This window comes from Pogona vitticeps, chromosome 2, assembly GCF_051106095.1.
Source record: "Pogona vitticeps strain Pit_001003342236 chromosome 2, PviZW2.1, whole genome shotgun sequence".
In the NCBI taxonomy this organism is placed as follows: domain Eukaryota; kingdom Metazoa; phylum Chordata; class Lepidosauria; order Squamata; family Agamidae; genus Pogona; species Pogona vitticeps.
Window position 1 is genome coordinate 219984613 of NC_135784.1, and position 23248 is coordinate 220007860.

Genomic DNA, 23248 nt, shown 5'->3' on the forward strand with positions numbered 1-23248 from the left:
AGATTCTTCCAGGTCTCAGTTAGCATATTAAATGTTTACGTTTATAACAGTACAATTAGAAAAAGACTGAACAAGTATGGTTGGTTTGGAAAGGTTGCCAGGAGAAAGTCTCTTCTCTCTAAAAGGAACATGGCAACATGGCTTAGGTTTGCAAAGTTGCATCTGGACAAACTACAAGACTTCTGGAACAATGTTCTTTGGTCAGACAAGATGACAGTGGAGATGTTTGGCACAGCACCATGTTCGGAGAAAACTAAACACAGCACATCAGCATAAACTCCTCATACCAATTGTCAAGCATGGTGGTGGAGGGGTGCAGCCACAGAACCTGGGCACCTTACAGTCATTGAGTCAGCCATGAACTCCTATATATACCAAAGTTTTCTAGAGTCAAATGTGAGGCCATCTGTTCAGCAGCTAAAGCTTGGCTGAAATTGGGTCAAGGAACGGGAGAATGATCTCAAGCACACCAGCAAAATAGAATGGCTGAAAAAGAAAACAATCAAAGTGTTGCAATGGCCCAGTCAAAATCCAGACCTCAGCCCGACTGAAAAGCTGTGGTGGGAGAGCTGTGCATAAGCAAAAGCCGGCAAATCTCTATGTACTGAAGAAATGTTGTAAAGAAGAGTGGGCCAAAATTCTTCCATAAAGATGTTAGAGACTGATAAAGTAATACAGACAACTACTTCAGGTTACTGCTGCTAAAGGTGGTTCTACAAGCTTGCATACTACAAGAATCACATACTTAGTTTCTCACACATGACCTCTCCATTTTGGCTTTATTTTTGTTAAATAAATCATGACACAGTGTAATATGTTATGTGTAGTTGTTCATCTGATGATGGATTTGCGTAATTTCAGACCTGCTAAGGACCAGATATTTATTATGTCCTGATACATAAAACCATAGAATTCAAAGAGGGTGTACTTTTTCACATGACTATATACATACATGCATGCATACATACTTACATACATGAGTTTATGACAACTATATTTATGAAAGTCTAGCAATTCAGGTTTAGCATCTCCCATACTATAAGCCACATGAAAGACTAGGTATGCAGTATGTCCTGCTGAATTACTGGTTTTCTCACCCACTTCCATGACCAGCAGCAGTAGAAAAAATTTCGGAAAACCAAAAGTTTGCATTTGTTTGGTTATTTTTGAAGGGAGTGCTAAGTTTTGTGTTATTATTTTGTATGTTATTTGTGTGGATAGAATGTACATTTTATGTTATATTTTATTAATACGTGTAGTTTAAAAATTAATTTAATCCTTTTGGTTATTTTTGCATACTTTCTTCAGATAAGATAATTTCCTTGGTTCAGAACTATGCATTTGAAGCCATTTTTTGACAAACTTCAGCCCTCTAGGTGTTGCTGGATGGACATCCCAGTATTTTTCAGTGCTGACTATGTTCCATAATAGGTCCAATAGGAACCAGTCCAACAATATCTGGAGGACCACATTTTCCGTGGCCTTGGCATTAGAACATGGAAGAACTGCAAACACATGGCAAATATAAACACCAGACGTATTCTAGTTATCCCCTTCATGGATTGCTGCCTTGTCGTGGCGAGGAGGCTTGAGTAACTCAGAGAAGCTATGGGCTATGCCGTGCAGGGCCACCCAAGACGGACAGGTCATAGTGGAGAGTTCTGACTAAACGCAATCCACCTGGGGTAGGAACCGGCAATTCCACTCCAGTATCTTTGCCAAGAATGCCCCATGATCAGAAACAAAAGGCTAAAAGATATGACGCTGGAAGATGGGACCCTCAGGTCAAAAGGTGTCCAACATGCTACTGAGGAAGAGCGGAGGACAAGTACAAGTAGCTCCAGAGCTGATGAAGTGGATGGGCCAAAGCCGAAAGGACTCTCAGCTGTGGACGTGCCTGGAAGTGAAAGGAAAGTCCGATGCTGGAAAGAAAAATACTGCATAGGAACCTGGAATGTAAGATCTATGAACCTTGGGAAGCTGGAGGTGGTCAAACAGGAGATGGCAAGAATAAACATCGACATTCTGGGCATCAGTGAACTAAAATGGATGGGAATGGGTGATTTCAACTCAGATGATTATCATGTCTACTATTGTGGGCAAGAATCCCGTAGAAGGAATGGAGTAGCCCTCATAGTCAACAAAAGAGTGGGAAAAGCCGTAATGGGATATAATCTCAAAAATGATAGAATGATGTCAATACGTATCCAAGGCAGACCTTTCAACATCACAATAATCCAAGTTTATGCACCAACCTCCATTGCTGAGGAGACTAAAATTGAACAATTTTATGAAGATTTACAACACCTTCTAGAACTGACACCGAAGGATGTTCTTCTCATTCTGGGGGATTGGAATGCTAAGGTAGGGAGTCAAGAGATAAAAGGAACAACAGGGAAGTTTGGCCTTGGAGTTCAAAACGAAGCAGGGCAAAGGCTAATAGAGTTTTGTCAAGAGAACAAGCTGGTCATCACAAACAGCCTTTTCCAACAACACAAGAGGCGACTCTACACATGGAAAGCACCAGATGGGCAACATCGAAATCAGATTGACTATATTCTCTACAGCCAAAGATGGAGAAGATCTATACAGTCAGCAAAAACAAGACCTGGAGCTGATTGTGGCTCTGATCATCAGCTTCTCATAGCAAAATTCAAGCTTAAACTGAAGAGAGTAGGAAAAACCACTGGGCCACTCAGGTATAATCTAAACCAAATCCCTTACGAATACACAGTAGAAGTGAAGAACAGATTTAAGGAACTAGATTTGGTGGACAGAGTGCCTGAAGAACTTTGGACAGAGGCTCGTAACATTGTACAGGAGGCAGCAACAAAGACCATCCCAAAGAAAAGGAAATGCAAGAAAGAAAAGTGGCTGTCCAACGAGGCCTTAGAAATAGCAGAGAAGAGAAGGGAAACCAAATGCAGGGGAGATAGGGAAAGTTACAGAAAATTGAATGCAGACTTCTAAAGAATAGCAAGGAGAGACAAGAGGGCCTTCATAAATGAACAGTGCATAGAGGAAAATAATAGAAAAGGAAAAACCAGAGATCTGTTCAGGAAAATTGGAGATATTAGAGGAAAATTTTGTGCAAAGATGGACATGATAAAAGACAAAAATGGAAGGGACCTCACAGAAGCAGAAGACATCAAGAAGAGGTGGCAAGAATACACAGAGGAATTATATCAGAAAGTTTTGGATATCCCGGACAACCCAGACAATATAGTTGCTGACCTAGAGCCAGACATCCTGGAGAGTGAGGTCAAGTGGGCCTTAGAAAGCCTGGCTAACAACAAGGCCAGTGGAGGTGATGGCATTCCAGTTGAACTATTTAAAATCTTAAAGGATGATGCTGTTAAGGTGCTACATTCAATATGCCAACAAGTTTGGAAAACTCAACAGTGGCCAGAGGACTGGAAAAGATCAGTCTACATCCCAATACCAAAGAAGGGCAGTGCCAAAGAATGCTCCAACTACCGGATAATTGCACTCATCTCACACGCCAGCAAGGTTATGCTCAAAATCATACAAGGTAGGCTTCAGCAGTATGTGGACCGAGAACTCCCAGAAGTACAAGCGGGATTCCGAAGGGGCAGAGGAACTTGAGACCAAATTGCCAACATGCGCTGGATTATGGAGAAAGCCAGAGAGTTCCAGAAAAACATCTACTTCTGCTTCATTGACTATGCAAAAGCCTTTGACTGTGTGGACCACAGCAAACTATGGCAAGTCCTAAAAGAAATGGGCGTGCCTGACCACCTTATCCATCTCCTGAGAAACCTATATGTGGGACAGGAAGCAACAGTTAGAACTGGATATGGAACAACTGATTGGTTCAAAATTGGGAAAGGAGTACGACAAGGCTGTATATTGTCACCCTGCTTATTTAACTTATATGCAGAATACATCATGCGGAAGGCTGGACTGGAGGAATCCCAGGCTGGAATTAAGATTGCAGGAAGAAATATCAACAACCTCCGATATGCAGATGATACCACTCTGATGGCGGAAAGTGAGGAGGAACTAAAGAACTTTGTAATGAGGGTGAAAGACGAGAGTGCAAAAAACGGTCTGAAACTCAACATCAAAAAAACTAAGATCATGGCCACTGGTCCCATCACCTCCTGGGAAATAGAAGGGGAAGATATGGAGGCAGTGACAGATTTTACTTTCTTGGGCTCCATGATCACTGCAGATGGAGACAGCAGCCCCGAAATTAAAAGACGCCTGCTTCTTGGGAGGAAAGCAATGACAAACCTTGACAGCATCTTAAAAAGCAGAGACATCACCGTGCCAACAAAAGTCCGAATAGTCAAAGCTATGGTTTTTCCTGTAGTGTTGTATGGAAGTGAGAGCTGGACCATAAAGAAAGCTGACCGCCGAAGAATTGATGCCTTTGAATTGTGGTGCTGGAGGAGACTCTTGAGAGTTCCCTGGACTGCAAAGAGAACAAACCTATCAATTCTAAAGGAAATCAACCCCGAGTGCTCATTGGAAGGACAGATCCTGAAGCTGAGGCTCCAGTACTTTGGCCATCTCATGAGAAGAGAAGACTCCTTAAAAAAGACTTTGATGTTGGGAAAGTGTCAAGGCAAGAGGAGAAGGGGACGACCGAGGATGAGATGGTTGGACAGTGTCATCGAAGCAACCAACATGAATTTGACACAACTCCGGGAGGCGGTGGAAGATAGGAGGGCCTGGCGTGCTCTGGTCCATGGGGTCACAAAGAGTCGGACACGACTAAATGACTGAACACACACACACATTCTAGTTATAGTGGTGAGGGACCTGTTTCATGTAGATGAAGATTACAGTTTTGATTGTGCACTGGAACAGAGCACCCAACTTATTAAACATTTGCTCACACCTTTGGTCACTAGATTTCATTTGAACACCTTTTCCTGAGGCAAGCAGAGTAACAGTACAAGACAGCTTCAAAATTGATATGTAGACACTTATCCTGGTAAAGTTATTAAGATGGCAGTTGTTTCCATTACAAGTTTCCTGGAGAGGATTTAAAATTGGGAGTTTTTAGATTTTGCATTACAGGTTGGAGAAAACTTGAAATTCGGGTAGACAAAACCAGCACACGTATTGTTTTTTCTTCCAAAATACCTGTTTTAAAATAAGAGTGGTGGCAAGGTAACTAATCACAACTCAATCATTTTCTGTGCCTTATATAGTGTATGAAACCACACATTACACCCAATCTATTGTCTGTCTCATCAAACTGCTGGCATACAAAGCTATGTACATATAGGTGCAAATGTGAAGAAACAGTTAAAAATGAAATGTATTGGAGAGCTCACCTCAGATACTCAGCCTACACACAGATATGAGATGCAGGGCACGGAGAACTGTCCAATCTGAGTATTAAGTATTGGGTCACTAAATACAGCAGGTTATCATTTACATGAGTAGACTATTTGTACTGTATTCAAAAGAGAAGAAAGTTGAATGTATCAATGCATTCTCCTGGCAATGTAGTGGACCGTTTTTCATTTTATTTTATTTTGGAATGACACAGAATGTTGCTTATTTCAGGGACTGTGTGACAGAGAGTACCCCAAGGATCATCAATATCCCCAATGCTGTTTAACATCTATGTTAAGCTGCTGGGGGAGGTCATTAGGGGATTTGGAGAAAGATGTCATCAATATGCTGACAACATGGAACCCTCTCTCTCCTTTACCACTTCTGCAATGGAGGCCGTCCAAACACTTCAGCGATGCCTAGATTCGGTACTGGAAATGACCAGGGCTAACAGGCTCAAACTGAACCTGGAAAAGACAGAGATTATGTTCCTGGGGGGGCCCTCAGAAAAGTTGGGGGTTATCCCTAGACTGGATGGCATCTAGGGATTGAGTTCATAAATTCTGGATCCAGTTCTTTCTTGGGACTCCCAGATTGCAGCCATGCCCATATTAGCTTTTAATCAGGATAGGCTTATCATCCAAATCCATCCCTAGCTAGCACTGATCAATTCCTGGATCGACTATCACAACACTCTCTATGTGGGGCTGTCCTTGAGCCTGATCTGCAGACTACAGCAGGTCCAGAACACAGCAGCCACGTTGTGAGCAGATTTGACCACATCACCCAGTTCTGGCTAGCTTTCACTGCTTACCTGTTGTGTCCCAGATCAGTTTCAAAGTTTTGATACTCATGTATAAAGCTCTCCACAGTTTGGGACCACATTACCTGTCAGAGTGTCCTGCCCCTATGTCATCTGTCTGTTCCATCAGATCCTCCCAGGCCACACTCTTCCATGTGGCCAGCCTGAGAGGGGCCAGGATGTCTTCTACTAGGGATAGGGACTTCTCAGTGGTGACACCAAAGTTATGGAACCAATTCCCAGAGGAGCTGTCCCTGGGCCCCTCTCTGTACTAATTTAGAAAGCAGCTAGAAACACTACTCTTCAAGGAGGCCTTCGCACCTCCTCTATCTGTTTCAGGCTGAGAACTGATTGCACCATTGTGTTTTCCAGTTTTTAGACTTTTTTTAAATTATGAGTATGATATTTTAGTGTTTAGTGTTTTATTTTGCTGTAGCTCTACTTTAACTGTTTGTAAGCTGCCCAGAATAGTGTTTCGGCACTAATGGGACGGTATAACAAACAAACAAATGGTGATCCAAAAAGTAAAATTTTCAAGCTTAGCTTCTCAGTTCCAACCTCACGGAAAGGGATGAGCCTGTCTCTTTCAACTCTATCATTTCACAAACACACTTGAAAGTAATTACAGCTAGTCATAAGCTGACAATTTATACTGCAACTGCACATGCAGTTACTATAATTACTATATATTTGGACTAGGAGTCACCTTTAAAGCATAGAAGCACTGCCATGACGGAGAGAGGAAATTAACCTGTTTGTCCCCTTCCATGTTTACCGAGGTCATCATCAAATACCCAGTCCCAAGTGCTGTCACATTCTGGGGTCCATGTCGATTCTCTGTGCCACCTTAGGAATGAATTAGCTGTCCCAGACACATATGTTTGGCACTTATTAATTTTTTCTTTTGGTTTGCATCTCATCCTATAGTGCAGCAATCCCCAACCTTTTTAGCCCCGTGGACTGGATGGGGAAGGCGGGGCACCCCCCTGCGCTCATGCGCATGTGCGACAGAGGGTGCACGATCGTGCACATGTGTAAAGGGCAGTGCGGTGCTTGTGCAGGCGCTCGCGTGCAGGCACAAACAGGCTGTGTGTGGGGAGTGCATGTGGCAGTGGGGGGGGTCTCTCTTCGTGGCCCGGTCTAGCTCAGGCCATGGACCAGCACAGTTGGGGACCTTTGCTATAATGCACACATTCTCTGAGTGGTTTACAACACGTTAAACATGTAAGTACAACAAAGATCCAACAATAAATATTTAAAAGGGACAAAAGTCTGTCCCTACCTAAAACCTAAACAAATTAAAATGGATTTGAGCAGCTCAAGTAGTTAATAAAAGGCAGCTCTGAACAATACACTTTTTACTAACTTCTTAGAAACAAAGGAGGAAGGTGCCTGACAAGCATCTATTGGAAGTTTGTTCCAAATGAAGGGGCCTCAGTTCCTTGTGTTGACTCTCTTGGCCTCCTTTAGTGTCACAATTTTCAACATCAAGGAGGGAGTGTGACAGGTAGCTGTTTTGTGGGAGAGACATTTAGACAAATATCAAGGCCCTAAACTGTTAAGGGCTACTTAATTTACTCTTGTATCCTTAGCTAACAGGCTAATATCAGGTTATTTCAAGTTATTGTTATTATACATTTTAAAAGATAATAATTTATATAGATTTTATTCAGCATTGGTTTATTTTGAATTGTGAACTGCCCTGAACAACTTGGAGGGAAAAGGAGAGGTAAGTAATTAAATCAAAGGAGACACAGGACAGTGTACAGCAGCTTTTTTTTTACTGGAATAATTTTACTGTTTTCTAAGTTGTCAAAGGCAACAAGATGAATAGCTAAGAAGAACTATCAGACCAAACAGAGAAATTTCTGTAGGCTGGAAGAGAACCTTTTCTTTCTGTTCAAACAATACAGGTGCACAAATAATATCATATGTTGGGCCAGAAGTACATATAGCCAAAATATTTGCAAGCCAGTTAACCTTGGGCTAATTAAAATGGCATCCTCAAGTAGGTTGTACTGTTAATCACCACAGGTACATCTGTGCCATAATTTATATGTGCCTTGTACTTTTCCATCATAATAAATAATATGCTACATCATCTTTAATAAGTAGTTATATTGAAAACATAGCATCTTGTTCCCATTTTGCAAAACACTATTATCCTAAATGCTTAGATTGACAAGAATGTATCCCTGGTGATTTCATCGTGTAGGGACTGAAACCTATGAGCAGAATAACACAAGTAACATGTCTGCGTAGAAGTGAGTCTGGGGAACACTTTGCTACAGCATTATAAACCCTGAAAGTGATTGGATTGATTCAGAACAGCCAATTTTGTAAAGCAAAGTTACAACTGAGGATTATGACAGAATAAAATCCCTGTTTTGCTCCATTAATCTAATGCACTCAATATAATCTTTATCCCCCAATTTGTACATTTGACAAATTGAAAGTCTTTTCCAGTTCCAGTCAGAGGTGCATATTCAAGGTAGACTGGTACAGACACGTTCCAATTCTAATAAGAACACAAGTGCCTTGGAACCCCCACTCCCCCCAAATTCTAGAGATCTGCTGCAAAGAAAAAGAAAATATCACCCAAAGCAGCAGCAACTGTTATAGCTACTGATCCAGTATGCATTAACTGATGCTTCAAATGAAAATAAAACGACTAAGAATAGATTTGCTCTTTTTTTTACAAGAAAAAAAGAAAAGAAAAAAGACTACTAACCTCTGAAAATAACTATGCATTCAGTAGTCCCGCAAACTGGGCTCACTCCTTATTCAGAATTGCAACCTAGCTTTATTGTAAGTAAATACAGCGTTTTGTTCCCATTCTGCAAAACACCATGTTGACAGCCAAGAAAACGGATGCCCATCTTGTGCACCACCGAGTGTGCCCCTGTCAAAAAGCAACTCCCGGAACCCAGGTCGAACTTCTCTGAAGATCCCATCAGAAGTCCGCTGAGGACCGGATCCGGATTCATCCACTTCCAAAAACCACAAGTTCGAAATCGCTATCTTAAAAAATAAGACGCGAGGAGGAAAGGCCGCCAGACGAACTTAACACGGAGCACCACCGCTTCTTGACAGACAATTTCCCCTCGCCTCCTTTTCAGATGACACGTGCTGGCACGTGAAGCAACGCTCTTGTGTCGCGCGCGCACACACACCCCCGCCGCCGCCCCCCCCGCCCCAATACGCACCGTGTTGTAGAACTCGGCAATGGTGGGCACAACGGTGTAGTTGTTCTCGCACCAGTCCAGCTCGGAGCTACCAGCCTTCAGGTGATCCCACAAGCGGAGGGCAGTCATGGAAAAAGCCACGCCCAGCCGCCGACCCCCCTCAGAGAAGACGGCCACGGGGCGGAAAGGCAGGCAGAGACCCTTCAAGGGCTTCTTCTATCAGACCCCCGGCGAGGCCACCCAAGCTACTACAAAACGACCGCTGTTCCGGCGGTTGTATCCTTTTCTGCTTTTATCAAGCCGGACAAGTCGCTCTCAGCTCTACCTTTGTCCCCCTTTTTTTCGCTCAGCCTGTTGGACCTCTGACTAGATTCTCTCGACACTCCTCCTCTTCCCCCCCCCCCGCAGCGCAGAAAGCTTTCCAACGGCACGCCTCCCTCCCAGCTGACCCAACTCCTAGTCCGCTCCCCTCCAGTCCTCAGCGCGCCTGCGCAGCTTTCGCTCTGCAAGTCTTAGGCCCCGGCAGCTGTATCAGGGTGCTCTTCCTTCCCTCCCGCAAGCCTAATCCGACACAAACGGGTGCAATCCATCTCATTCCTGTCCTGCCTTTTGGACGGCTGTGCAGCTAAACGCTAGCTTCTTCCCCTCCCCTTTTATTTTTTTTAATTTTTGCCTTTTTTTTAGCTGCAGTGCCTCGCCAGGCGTATTATAGAGAGCTGTCTCTAAAGAACCAAGACGATTTTTATTTAATATTTAGTTTTCTATTATTTGTTTCTTTAAGTGCTTGTTTTTAAATTTTCAGTGTGAGCCATGTTTGCAATGCACACAGTGCTGGAGTCTTCAATATGTGCATTCTTCAGAATTCTTAGTGTATGGCAACTCTGCACATTTTACTCAAAAAGATTCCAACCCCCCCCCCCCAAACACACACATTTTCCAAGGTACTGCTCCTAGGGCTGTAAACCTTGGGCTACAAGCCAGTAGCATATACCGGCTGGATCTTGCTGCTTCCCCCTAGATTTTTTGTTACTTATACTATATTGCTATCCCACCAGTCTTCACATGAGGTCAAGGGAGCACCCATGGCTCTACACCGCCTCACCTTATCCTCACAAACAATACTGTGAGGGGAGGTTTAGCTGAGCTTCCTGGAACCCAGCTCTTCCAAGTGCTGAGCCCAGCACTTCAACCACCACACCACTCTCCCTCTCCCTGCTCCTGCAGCCACCACCCCCATGCATTTTAAAACCTGCTCTAGAAAGCTAGAAAGTACAGGTTCCATTGGCAAAGAGATGATAAAGTACACCACTGGATCTTGGCTTTCATATATTGAAAAATACAGCAACAGGAATGTATATCACTGTTTTGGGGTAAAGGAGATACTGTACCATACTTACCAAGCAGGGATGAAGACTGGAGTCGCAGGACTCACTGTCAAGTTGGACTAAGTCACACTGGTGACTCAACTTGGAGTTGACTTTGGTGTTTTGTTTTTCAGTGACTCGGATTTGACTTATGACTTAAAACCCATCCACCACTCCCTTTTTTCAGGGGGGAGCTTGTTTTGGGACTTGGGGTTCAGGACTTGGTACCAAAGACTCAGACTTGGACCTAAAGACTTGCCAACATCCATGACTCAGTGGTTTAGGTATCTGGCTGTAGAGCTAGATACCTAGTTCACTGTGCCTCCTTAACTGAACTTAGTGATCCATAGGGTCCTTTCCAGCTCTGTAGTTCTAAGATTATTATTACTAGCAAGGTAATGGTAAAGGTTCCCCTTGACATTTAGTCCAGTCGTGTCATCCCCGTCCCCAAGCCGTAGAGCCAGCGTTTGTCCATAGACAGTTTTCATGGTCACGTGGCCAGCGCAGCTAGACACGGAACACTGTTACCTTCCCACCGTGGTGGTACCTATTTATCTACTCGCATTTACATGCTTTCGAACTGCTAGGTTGGGAGCAGCTGGGACAAGCGACGGGAACTCACTCCATCACGTGGATTCGATCTTACGACAGCTGGTCTTCTGACTTTGCAGCACAGAGGCTTCTGCAGTTTAACCCACAGTGCCACCACATCCTTCTGCAAACTGTATATCTTATGGGAAAGTGTTGTGGGGAAAATTGCAGACTCAGGACTTGGACCCAGAGACTTGCCAACATCCCTGCTACCAAGGAAAGCTGTCCTAGAACATACTGTTGCCTGAGTCATCAGATCAGCAAATTGTGCTTCCACCCCCTTTAGTGTTTAGTTCAAACAGCACAGTAAAATATAAAAATAATTATTTTAAAACAATTTAGTACCCTTTCAAAACACCCCAAATCTACTATCTGGTTTGAACTTTTAGAAGAAGCCATGTTAGTCAAAAACAAAAGAAAAAGAAAAAATAAAGAAGTCAAAAACGTTGTGGCACCTTAAAGATTAGCTGGTATATTTTAATGTGAGCTTTTGTCTTCAAGATTCATCTTACAGCTATTAGGTTTTTCTTGCTTTAACATTTGTCTTAAATACTTCAAGGATTCTGTGGGTCAGACAGCATTTTTTAACTTTCTCTAACTTCCTTTTCACATCCACAACACATCAAGACTCCGATCTTGCCCAGTCTCTGGGTTGGACAAGATCAGGGTCTCATTGTCCCATGTCTCCCCTGCTCTGTGCAATCCTGATGGCTGCTCCCTGGCTCCCCTTGCTACTCTCTTTCTCATGAAAACACATCCCTCTGTAAGCAGATAAAATAGCTTAAGCTAAAAACTGTTTCATAAGTACATTGAAAAGTAATGACAGCAACCATCAAGAATATGAAAAAATAAGTGGGAGAGGGAACAAGTTTGGGAAGGTTACCATGTAGTTACTAAGTGTAAGGGAAGGGGAGATAAAAAATCAAATTGTAGCAGGGATCATCCTGGAAGTTCAGCTGAAGGCACAACACCCATCTCTTGACATGCACCTCCTCCTGCAACTGCCAGGTGCTGCTTCTGGCAAGGTGCCTGGCTTAATATACCTGCAGGAAGAGGAGCTACCAACGCAGTTGGGGGCTCAGGTATTCCAGCTCCCAGCTTTTCTTCTCCCCTCAACAGCCTGCACACTGCCTCTGGCCAGACACTGCCATGCTATCCACTCACCATCACACCACACATCACAGCAGCTCTACTGTAACTTCTCCCTTAGTCAGGTTCTAGGAGTAAAACTATGTTGTGTGCAGAAATGGAGCATGTGTATAAGCCTTGTCTAGAACCATGCATGGCTTATCTCTTTGTTCTTATAGGGCTTTTGACAATTCCATGAAAGACTACAAAGTAACAAGGTTGACCATCTTTATAGGTACACCTAATACAATCTTGCCTCTCATGCTCTTTCAAAAGGCACAGGGGGGAAATGGTGGCAATCTCACACCACTATACTGTGTTTTCCCAAAAATAAGACAGGGTCTTATATTAATTTTTGCTCCAAAAATGCAGAAGGGTTTATTTTCAGGGGATGTTTTATTTTTTATTTTTCATGTACAACGATCTACATTTATTCAAATACAGTCATGTCATCTTCTGATTGCTGCACAATGGTGGAGGGCAGGGTTTCACTTAATTAGGGCTTATTTTTGGGGTAGGGCTTATATTACGAGCATCCTGAAAAATCATATTAGGGTTTATTTTCAGGTTGGGTCTTATTTTCGAGGAAACTGTAGAAGAAACTGACAGGAATTATATACAGTATATTTAATTATCCAACACTTGTGATACTAAAACTGAATCTCTATGATTGTAATAAGCAAAATCTAGAGGAAATACTCATTCACTAGAGGAAATACTCATTCACACTCTCTTGTTATTTATCCTTTAAGGTTGAATCAAGCTGATACTTTCAAAATTCTTTTCACATCATATGTATAAATCTTAGTTTGGTACATTTGCCCCACTTTTGTATTATGGATGAATTATAAGAAACAAGTTTCAAGTTCTGTGTGCCTGCAAACACTGAACAGGAATAAAGGAAGCCTGTGTTACTGAAATACATCAATAGGGTATGGTTTTGAACAAGACATTTTTCTTAATAACTATGACATGTTCTTGGCTGTGAACAGGTGTACTTGTGGAACAAAGAGAACTAATCAAAAAGATACTTCCCATTTCCTTCAGTATTATCTTTATTTTACATGATCTACAGAAAGTACAGTGGTGCCTCGCTAGACGATTACCTCACAAAATGGTTAATTCGCAAGATGATGGGTTTTTACGATTGCTATAGCGCTTCACAAAACGGTTTCCCCTATGGGCAATTTTTGTTAGACTATGTTTCGGTCCACGCTTCGCAAGCCTTTTTTTTTTAGGGCGTTTTTCGCAAGATGATGATTTTGACAGCTGAGTCCGCACTTCGCAAAACGGTTTCTCTATGGGCGTTTTTCACAAGACAACAATTTTCCCCCATTGGAATGCATTAAATGGATTTCAATGCATTCCAATGGGGAACCGCATTTCGCAAGACAATGTTTTCACAAGACAGCTATTTTCGTGGGACGAATTAACATCATCTTGCGAGGCACCACTATATTTCTGGGAAGGAGCTGTCCAGGAGAATGGAAAACGTCAGTTCAGAGTTAAATGAGATTATAAAGGAAAATTAGAGAGTTTCATTGTAAGTAACCTTCAATGAATTCTGACATCATGTTGTGTTGTGTCTAATACCACTCTGGAACTAGTTCCAAATGAGGCTTTTATCACACCATCACCCTGTCACATGATTTTCTACCTCTTCTTCTGAAAAAAAAAACATTAGAGAAAGACAAAATAGGTGCACAGAGTCTACTACTAGCTAGTGTGAGGGCTGCAGACTGGAAAGGACTTGATGTACTAACCCTAAAATGCAGCTTCTCAGAATCTGCCACAGTAAGGCAATCTCTTTAAATTGTCAATAGGATTAAGAAACTCTTCACAATGAACATAGCATTCAGAAAGATAGACAGACCAGTATAATTGTTTTTGCAATACAGAACATTGCCTTATACCAAAATATCCAACCCAATACATTCTCCTCTGACTGGCAGTGGAACTCAGACTGACATTCTATCTTGTATTGGGGGGGTTCCAGAATCCAGATGAAATGGAGATTTTGTTAGTGGGTGGTTTGTCTACCCAGCTGGCTTCCCCCTGAAGAATCAGAGCTAGCATCCTCTTCCAACCAAGCAGTGTCAGTCTTCAGGCTGCAGTTAACTCAGTTCACAGACCAGTCCATAACATCATTGCTTGGGCCAGAAATTACTTGATTTCCCTCTTGTCTGTGTGGTGTGGAAGGAGGAAAAACACATGAAACAGACTATTTCACAGTACAGCTTCAGGCAACAGGATACTAGTCCAAATCTATGGTGTGAGATTCTCTTAAATCTACATTGCCACTTAGAGGTGTGGCTAGCCATGGTGACATGAAGCACCTTTATCAGTTTAGGCACCAGCTAAAGTCCTAAATAGGCAGAAATAGCTTAGTTGGAGTTCTCACATTCTGGTAGCTCTAATTTGAATTACTGCAATGCACTGGTTGCAGGTTTGCTTTTGAAAATGGTTCAGAAATTGCACTAGAATAGGTTCATTGAATCAATAAGGATTTAGTGAATCAACTCCTCCTCAAGTTCCACTGAATCAAATGTGCCCACTCCAGCTATAACTTAAGTTTAGCGTAGTAAGCTGTAGTTACAGTAGGAGCATTTAAATCAATGCAACTTATACAGGGGTTGATTCACTAAATCCTTATTGATTCAATAAGCCTATTCTAGAGCAATTCCTGCGACATCGCTGGAACCAGTTGTATTGTCTCTTGCCTTTCCACCGGACTATTTCAGTGATGTGGAGAGGAGGGATTTGCTGCTTGGGTAACAGCCTATCCTCCATATTATTTTACCCAGGCTTCGTGCTCTGGAGAGGACACTCCAGCTTCGCATACAGCGTCAAAACAACACGGAAGTAGCAGTTACCAGTTATAAGTCTTTGCTCGATTGGTGTAGAGCAGGGGTGTCCAACCTTTCACCTTCCCTGGGCCACATTAGAAGATGAAAATTTGGTTCGGGCCGCACATAAAATAAAATAACAGTAACAATACCTGATCATCCAAAAAAACCATAGAAACCATAGTTAACATATTAAATTTATTTGGAAATGAAGTTAGTGAGATGTTTGACATTGTTTCTCAACCACCAATGCATCCATATTTGCTTTGATGGAACTTGTTGCAATTCTCAGTGAGTGCTCAAGGTGCTCATCAGATATTTTGGTTTAGTTTTATTCTTTATGTGCTTCATCCTTGAAAATAACTGCTCACAAATGTAAGTGTTTCCAAATAGCGATGACATGAATAAAGCATGATTGTGAAGTGACTGATATTTTTCTCTGGGAAGATATATCTTATAGAAGTCCATTAAAGAGACATTGTCAAATTTTTCTTTCAGTTGAATGTCAGATTGGAGCTCTATGCATTCCATTTGCAAATTGGCAGGTAATATATTAATGTCCACTGAAAATGGAGTTGCAAATATCAGAAAAGATGACTGATTTTTTCTAAAATCTTGAAACCTGTTCTGATATTCCTGTACCAAATTGAAAAGCAAGGCTGCATATTTTTCCGTGTTCACAGAGTTGTGTTTAGCTAATGTGCTAAAATGCATCAAATTTTTTGCCTTCATTTGAGAATGCCATAGTTGCAGTTTCATTTCGAAGGCTGTTATAGTTTGAAACATTGTGCTGATCAATTGGTTTTCACCTTGAAGGCGCATGTTTAACTCATTTAAATGAGTGGTCAAGTCGACTAAAAATGCCAAATCTGTGAGCCAGTTTTCATCGTAAAGTTCTGGCACACATTTTTTCGTAGATTCCATAAATGATTTCATTTCTCAGATCGTAAAATCTTGCCAGCATTTCCCCTCGACTTAACCATCTTACTTCAGAAAAGTTAATGATGCCCCCATACTCAGCATCCATAAATTTAAGGAATTCCTGGAATTGGCGATGATTCAATCCCTTGGACCTTATGAAATTTACAGTCTTAATGACAATCTGCATGACGTTAGCCATCTTTAAAGCTTTTGCACATAAATTTTCTTGGTGTACTATGCAGTGATATTTAATCATACTGAAATTTTGGGAGGCAATTGCATCATCTTCTATCAATTTTGCAAGCCCATCTCTTTTACCTATCATTGCAGGGGCACCATCAGTAGCTATGCCATTACTGACGAAGAAAAACGCTGTAATGTATTTTTCACAGCTTTATATAAATCTCTTGCTTTAGTTGTGTCTTTCAGTGGAACTAAAGCAGCCATTTCTTTGGTGATATTATATTTGTCATCAATGCCTCTAATAAAAATTGCCAATTGAGCTGTATCTGTAGCATCTGTACTTTTGTCTGTCACCATAGCATAAAATTTAAAATGAGCAGCTCAAATCTTCAAAACTTTTTCAATGGGTTTTCCTATATTTTCAATTCGTCTGGCTACAGTCTGATGAGACAAACTGATTTTTGAATAGTCCCCTTTTTTATCAGGGCAAATTATATCAGCTACATCTTCCATGCACTCCTTAATAAACTCACCATCGCAATATGGTTTTGAATGTTCAGCTATCTTGTTTGCAACCACATAACTGGGTTTGACAGTAGAATCTGATTGAATCAATACTTTTTAAAGATAATTTTGTTGAGATGATATTTTTTTCAGTTCAGCAATTTTGTCTTTACGACACATTCCTTCATACACAGCAAATTTCTCAGCATGTCTCGTCATGTAATGCCTTTTCAAATTGTAGTCTTTGAAAACTTGCGCTATTTCTTTGCAAATTAAGCAGACCGCTTTACTATTGTACTCAGCAAAAAAGTATTCATCTGTCCACTTTTCTTGGAACACTCTTCCTTCATCTGTAATTTTTCTTTTTGTGTGTTTGTTTTCATTTTTTGACATTTCAGAAGCCATGCTGGAATGTTAAAAAAAAAGGACTTTTAGAAAGCTTGGTTTAATAATCAATGTGATTGCTGCATTGTGCAGCAACCACAAGATGACATGACTGTAAAATAAAACAGCCCCCCACAGCTGGGTCCCTTGGCCAGGGGTTATTTTTAAAACCTGGATGACCCATCCTGGGTTATTTAAGATCCCTTATTAACTCGCCACAGAGCTGGGAAAATTCAAAACCCCTCTCCACCGGGCTCCTGTCTCCTGTGCTCCACTTTCTCTCTGCGCTGCTTCCTTCCCAGCCGGGCTGGAAAGCTAGCAGCATGGAAGGACAGGGCTGCAGGAGACAGAGCCCTGGCTTCCCAAGTAGAAACTCCGAAGTTTCTACAGTACTTACATTCCGCCTTTCGCCAGCCTTTCTCCCCGCTTGACGGGAAAACCCAAAACCTGGCAACTGGACAGACGAACCACCGGCTGACTTCCTCCCTAACTCTGGGCAGCAACGGCGTTGAGCAGCTTGGCTACATGCTTCCCCCCCCCAGGCGTTGAGTTGGCTGAGCTGCGGGGCGGATTTGACGCCCAACACACACACACACCATGGATGGGGGGGCAGCTCCTCCCTCTCCGCCTTCCCCTCGCTGCGTCTTTCCAGCTCAGGCTGACTGCCCTGCTGCACTACAGCTTTCTGGCTCCAGGAGTTGCTGCTCTGCCTGCCTCTTTTTTGCATTCTAGCACAGTGTTGTGGGAGGTGCGGGACCTTCACTGGGCCGCATTAGGAGCCGACCTGGGCTGCATGTGGCCCGGGGGCCGCGTGTTGGACAAGCCAGGCGTAGAGCATGACGCCAGGGGCTACTTCTGACGGTGGGAGAGGTCATTGCACCTCACTAGATAGATACCGCCCGCCTTAAGCTGGGCAGCCCCCAGCCAGTAAGGTGCTACCTCACCATGGTCTGTTAACTTCACAGGGTGTGTGGCGTTTAGGGTGAAACCCGACAAGCAGATTGATACCCGTGCACCATGCAACACTTGTAAGAAAACTTCTGCCCTAAGCTGGGCACCTGGAATGTACGGACAATGACCCCTGGCTTTTCTGACTACGGATTTCCTGACGACCTGCGGGAAATAGACGACATGCGCAAGACAGCTGTCATTGACATGGAACTGAGTAGACTGCAGATGGACATTGTTGCTCTGCAAGAGACAAGATTGCCAGACTTGGGATCTGTCAAAGAAAAAAACTTCTCATTCTTCTGGCAGGGAAAACCATCAAATAAGACCAGGGAATATGGTGTTGGCTTTGCAGTCAGAAATAATCTGCTGAGATCCATTGTTCCACCTACTACGGGGAGTGAAAGAAACCTGTCTCTGCAGCTCCACTCATCAGCAGGACCAGTCACCCTCATTAGTGCATATGCACTGACACTGTCATCCACTACAGAAGTGAAAGACAAATTCTATGACGATCTTGCAGCTACTATCAAAAAAGTCCCTGAAAGAGAGCCACTGTTCATTCTCGGAGACTTTAACGCTAGAGTTGGTGCTGATCACATTTCTTGGCCCACTTGTCTAGGCCGTTTTGGCATTGGAAAGATGAATGAAAATGGCCAACGCTTGCTGGAGTTTTGCTGTTATTACGGTCTATGTGTCAGCAACACATTCTTTAATACGAAGCTTCAACACAGAGTTTCCTGGAGACATCCAAGATCCAAGCATTGGCATCAGCTCGATTTGATCCTCACTAGACGTTCTAGCCTTCCTAGTATTACGATCACACGCAGCTACCAGAGTGCTGATTGCGATACTGATCACTCCATGATGTGTAGTAGAGTAAAACTGGGAAGAAAGAGATTGTATCACACGAAAAAGGAAGGAAGACCACATATTGACATCAGCAAGACTCGCAATCAAAGGAAAGTGGAGGAATTTGCCCAAGCGCTTGAGGAAGCCCTTCCAGGTCCGGCTGATGGAAATGCATCTGAACGATGGGAACATTTCAAGAACACTGTGTATAACACCGCCTTGTCCACCTTTGGCAAGAAGACCAAAAAGATGGCCGACTGGTTCGAAGCCCATTCGGAGGAGTTGATGCCAGCCATCGAGGATAAGAAGAGAGCTCTAGCAGCATACAAAGGCTGTCCTAGCGAGTACAACTTGCAAACTCTTCGAGCTGCTCGTAGCCAAGTCCAACAGGCTGCCAGGAGATGTTCCAACGATTATTGGCTTCAGCTCTGCTTTCAGATACAGATAGTAGCGGACACAGGTAACATCAAAGGAATGTATGACGGTATCAAGCAGGCTTTAGGTCCAATACAGAAGAAATCTGCTCCCTTGAAGTCTGTTACAGGTGTGATCATCCAGGACCGAGCACACCAGATGGACTGCTGGGTGCAGCACTACTCTGAGCTATATTCCAGAGAGAATGTAGTAACTGAAGAAGCATTAAATAACATTGAATGCCTGCCTGTCTTGGAAGAGTTGGACAGCGAACCAACCCCAGCAGAAATAAAAGCGGCCTTGGATTCCCTCGACTCCGGCAAGGCACCTGGAAAGGATAACATTCCTGTCGAAGTGCTTGTAAAGAGATCATCACCACTGAACTGTATGAAGTCTTTTGTCTTTGCTGGAGGGAAGGTGGAGTACCACAGGACATGAAGGATGCAAACATCATCACACTGTACAAGAACAAAGGAGACAGGGGTGACTGCAATAGCTACTGTGGTATCTCTCTTCTTAGCACTGTAGGGAAGCTGCTTGCCTGTATTGTGCTGAAGAGGCTCCAGGTGCTTGCAGACAGGGTCTATCCAGAATCACAGTGTGGATTTCCAACTAATAGATCCACCACTGACATGGTATTCTCCCTCAGACAGTTGCAGGAGAAATGCAGGGAACAACAACAGCCACTCTTTGTGGCCTACATAGATCTCACAAAGGCCTTTGATTTTGGTTAGTAGGGATGGCCTTTTTAAAATACTTCCCAAGGTTGGATGTCCACCTTGACTCCTTAACATCATCAGGTCCTTCCATGAGGGAATGAAAGGCATTGTAATCTTTGATGGCTCAACATCAGATCCCTTTGACATCCGAAGTGGAGTGAAACAGGGCTGTGTCCTCGCACCAACCCTTTTTGGGATATTTTTTGCTGTCATGCTGAAGCAGGCCTTTGGAACTGCAACAGAAGGTGTTTATCTCCGGACTACATCAGACGGAAAGCTCTTTAATCTCTCTAGATTGTGAGGACCAAAGTCCAACTGAAATGCATATGGGACTTCCTCTTCGCGATGATGCAGCCATTGTTGCCCATTCTGCTGAAGACCTCCAACAACTCATGAATCGTTTTAGCAAGGCCTGCCAAGACTTTGGACTGAATCAGCCTGAAGAAAACACAAGTCACGGGCCAGGGTATGGACTCACCTTCCCTCTATTACAATCTCCACACAAGAACTGGAGGTTGTTCATGACTTTGTGTACCTTGGTTCAACGATCTCTGGCACCCTCTCTCTAGATGTCAAGCTGGATAAACACACTGGGAAAGCAGCTACCATGTTCTCTAGACTCACAAAGAGAGTATGGCTCAATAACAAGCTGACGACATATACCAGGATCCAGGTCTGTAGAGCCTGTGTCCTGAGCACACTCCTGTACTGCAGTGAGTCCTAGACCCTTTGTGTATGGCAGGAGAGGAAGCTGAACATGTTCCATATGCGTTGCCTCCAACGCATTTTTGGTATCACCTGGCAGGACAACGTTCCAAATAGAGTAGTCCTAGAAGGAGCTGGAATTTTTAGCATATATACATTACTGAAACAGCAACGTCTACGTTGGCTTGGGCATGTCGTGAGAATGGCTGATGGTCAGATTACAAAAGATCTCTTGTATGGAGAATTAGTGCAGGGAAATCGCCCCAGAGGGAGACCACAGCTGCAATACAAGGACATTTGCAAGCGGGGTCTAAAGGCCTTAGGGATGGACCTCAACAGATGGGAAACCCTGACATCTGAGCGTTCAGCCTGGAGGCAGGTGGTGCATCATGGCCTCTCCCAATTTGAAGAGACCCTTGTCCAGCAGGCCAAGGCAAAGAGGCAGTCACAAAAGCAGCAAAATCAGGTAGCTGGATAGGGGACAGATTGGATTTGTGTTCAGTGTGGAAGGGATTGTCACTCTCGAATTGGCCTTCTCAGCTACACTAGACACTGTTCCAAGTCCTCCATACAGAGCACGTTGCCATAGTCTTTCGAGACTGAAGGATGCCTATGATGATGATGATGAGTGCAATTTATGAAGCTAAACAACAAAGCTTTAGCCATTAAGTTAAAAAACAAAACAAAAATAACTACATATTCAAATATATTTTCTTCTGAATAGGGAATAGCAATACAAAGAAGAAAAGTCTCAAAGGCTGAGAGACTTCTCTTACTGCAAGCCATCGGCAGGTTAAAGACAGCTGGGTTCAGATTCCATAAAATGTCTGGAATTAAGACTAAGAAATGTGAAGTTCTGACATCACTTAAGGAGGGTATAAAGAAAGGGGTTCCTAGTGAAGAAGAGGTAGTTCTTCATTAGGGACAAAGCAAACAGATAGTAATGCTGCCAATGGCCAGATATAGTTTGAAGGTGCCAGGGATCATCTGTTTGTGATCGAGTTGGATCAACCTGAAGTGGCACTGGGTAGGGCTGTAATTCTTGGGGGAACAGTGTTCAGCTGATCTTTAGCACAGGCACTGCTCTGGAGACAAGACAAGCTAGATATGGGCCTCTTAGTGGTTTTGACTTAAAATGAGTAAGGCAGCACTGTTCCACAGGCATCAGAATTCCTTGCAGCAACAGAATCAGCAGGAAGGCCTTCTTGTAGGATTAAGGCAAAAGGCAGAGCAGAGCTGCCTTTCAGGTTGGCAGCTGCAAACCTGAGCTTCACATTACAGAAATTAATGTCTCTATCAGTCACACTGCTAGAGGTGATCTCCATACCAATACAGGATTATTGCCTGGATGCATGATATATGTATGGCAAACAAAGCTGGGGAATTCATAGCCAATCGATTACTTCTAATATCCAGCAGTTAACAGGGATTGTCTGGAATTATATTCCTGAATTTTGCTGTAGAGTCTCAGAGTATAACTACATTGACATATATGTAATGTGGGATTGCAATGGGATTGGGACAATCTCGTTTGTGTTTTCCCCACTGACCAAATGGCAAAAAAGCCAATACAAATCAGCCCATACTCCGCCCCAATCCATAGTTTTTTCCCTATGGTGCTGAGGCTTCTACTTTTTTTTTGACATTGGATCCATTTATATCGGCTCAGACAATTTGATTGCTGGAAACAACACAGAAAAGTATGTGCAGGGGTGCTGGTGCACAATGGCATGGCAGCTGGGGTCAGTGTTAAAATACCAGGAGGGCTGGGTCTTTGCAAATAATGTCTTTTTTAAAGCTTGGTGCCAGTGCCTTTGCACGGTGACACCATGAAATGAGAGCAAAAGAAAGATAGTCAGACAGACAGGCATACAGAGAACACAAGAGAATAAAGAGAGGAAATTGCCACTTATCCTTTCTTACAGCTTACAGTGGTGCCTCGCATTACGACGTTAATTTGTTCCAGCGAAATTGCTGTAGAACGAAAACGTCGTAATGCAAAAAGAAAAAACCCACTGAAACGCATTGAAACGCGTTGAATGCGTTCCAAAGGGCTGTAAACTCACCGTCCAGCGAAGATCCTCCATAGGGTGGCCATTTTCGCTGCCTGTGCAGCGAAGAATCCGTCCCAGAAAACAGCGGGGGGCATTTTGTTTACCCGGAGGCCATTTTGAAACTGCCAATCAGCTGTTGGAAAAATCATCGTTTTGCGAAGAATCGGTTCCTGAAGCAGGGAACAAAGCGAAATTCCCCCATAGGAAACATCGTTTTGTGATGGCAAAAAGTTCATCGTAATGCAGTTTCATTGTTAAACGGGGCAATCGTAAAGCGAGGCACCACTGTATTAAGGTAAGCAATGCCTCTTTTGAAGCAATGCCTCCTGAAAATC

At 43.1% G+C, this 23248-nt stretch overlaps 1 protein-coding gene and 1 long non-coding RNA gene across 3 annotated transcripts in view; both read right to left on the reverse strand.

Moving 5' to 3' along the window:
* The window catches only part of ACER2 (alkaline ceramidase 2), a 30470-nt gene extending 20761 nt beyond the window's left edge, over positions 1 to 9709 (reverse strand). Inside the window, exon 1 of one of the 2 annotated variants that reach the window (XM_020790347.3) lies at positions 9322 to 9709. In XM_020790347.3, the coding sequence (XP_020646006.1) occupies positions 9322 to 9429 (108 nt within the window). In that variant the 5' untranslated portion in view covers positions 9430 to 9709. Of the gene's footprint in view, positions 1 to 8846; positions 9270 to 9321 lie in introns of those variants that run through there. The other variant, XM_078384928.1, reaches the window with a different exon arrangement.
* A 7484-nt stretch (positions 9710 to 17193) lies between these two features.
* Positions 17194 to 23014, reverse strand: LOC140704083 (uncharacterized). Its single transcript, XR_012083201.2, has 2 exons — positions 22926 to 23014; positions 17194 to 17243 (listed from the first exon to the last, which is right to left on the reverse strand). It is a non-coding gene; the product is annotated as an uncharacterized LOC140704083 (long non-coding RNA).
* Positions 23015 to 23248: the final 234 nt, after the last annotated feature.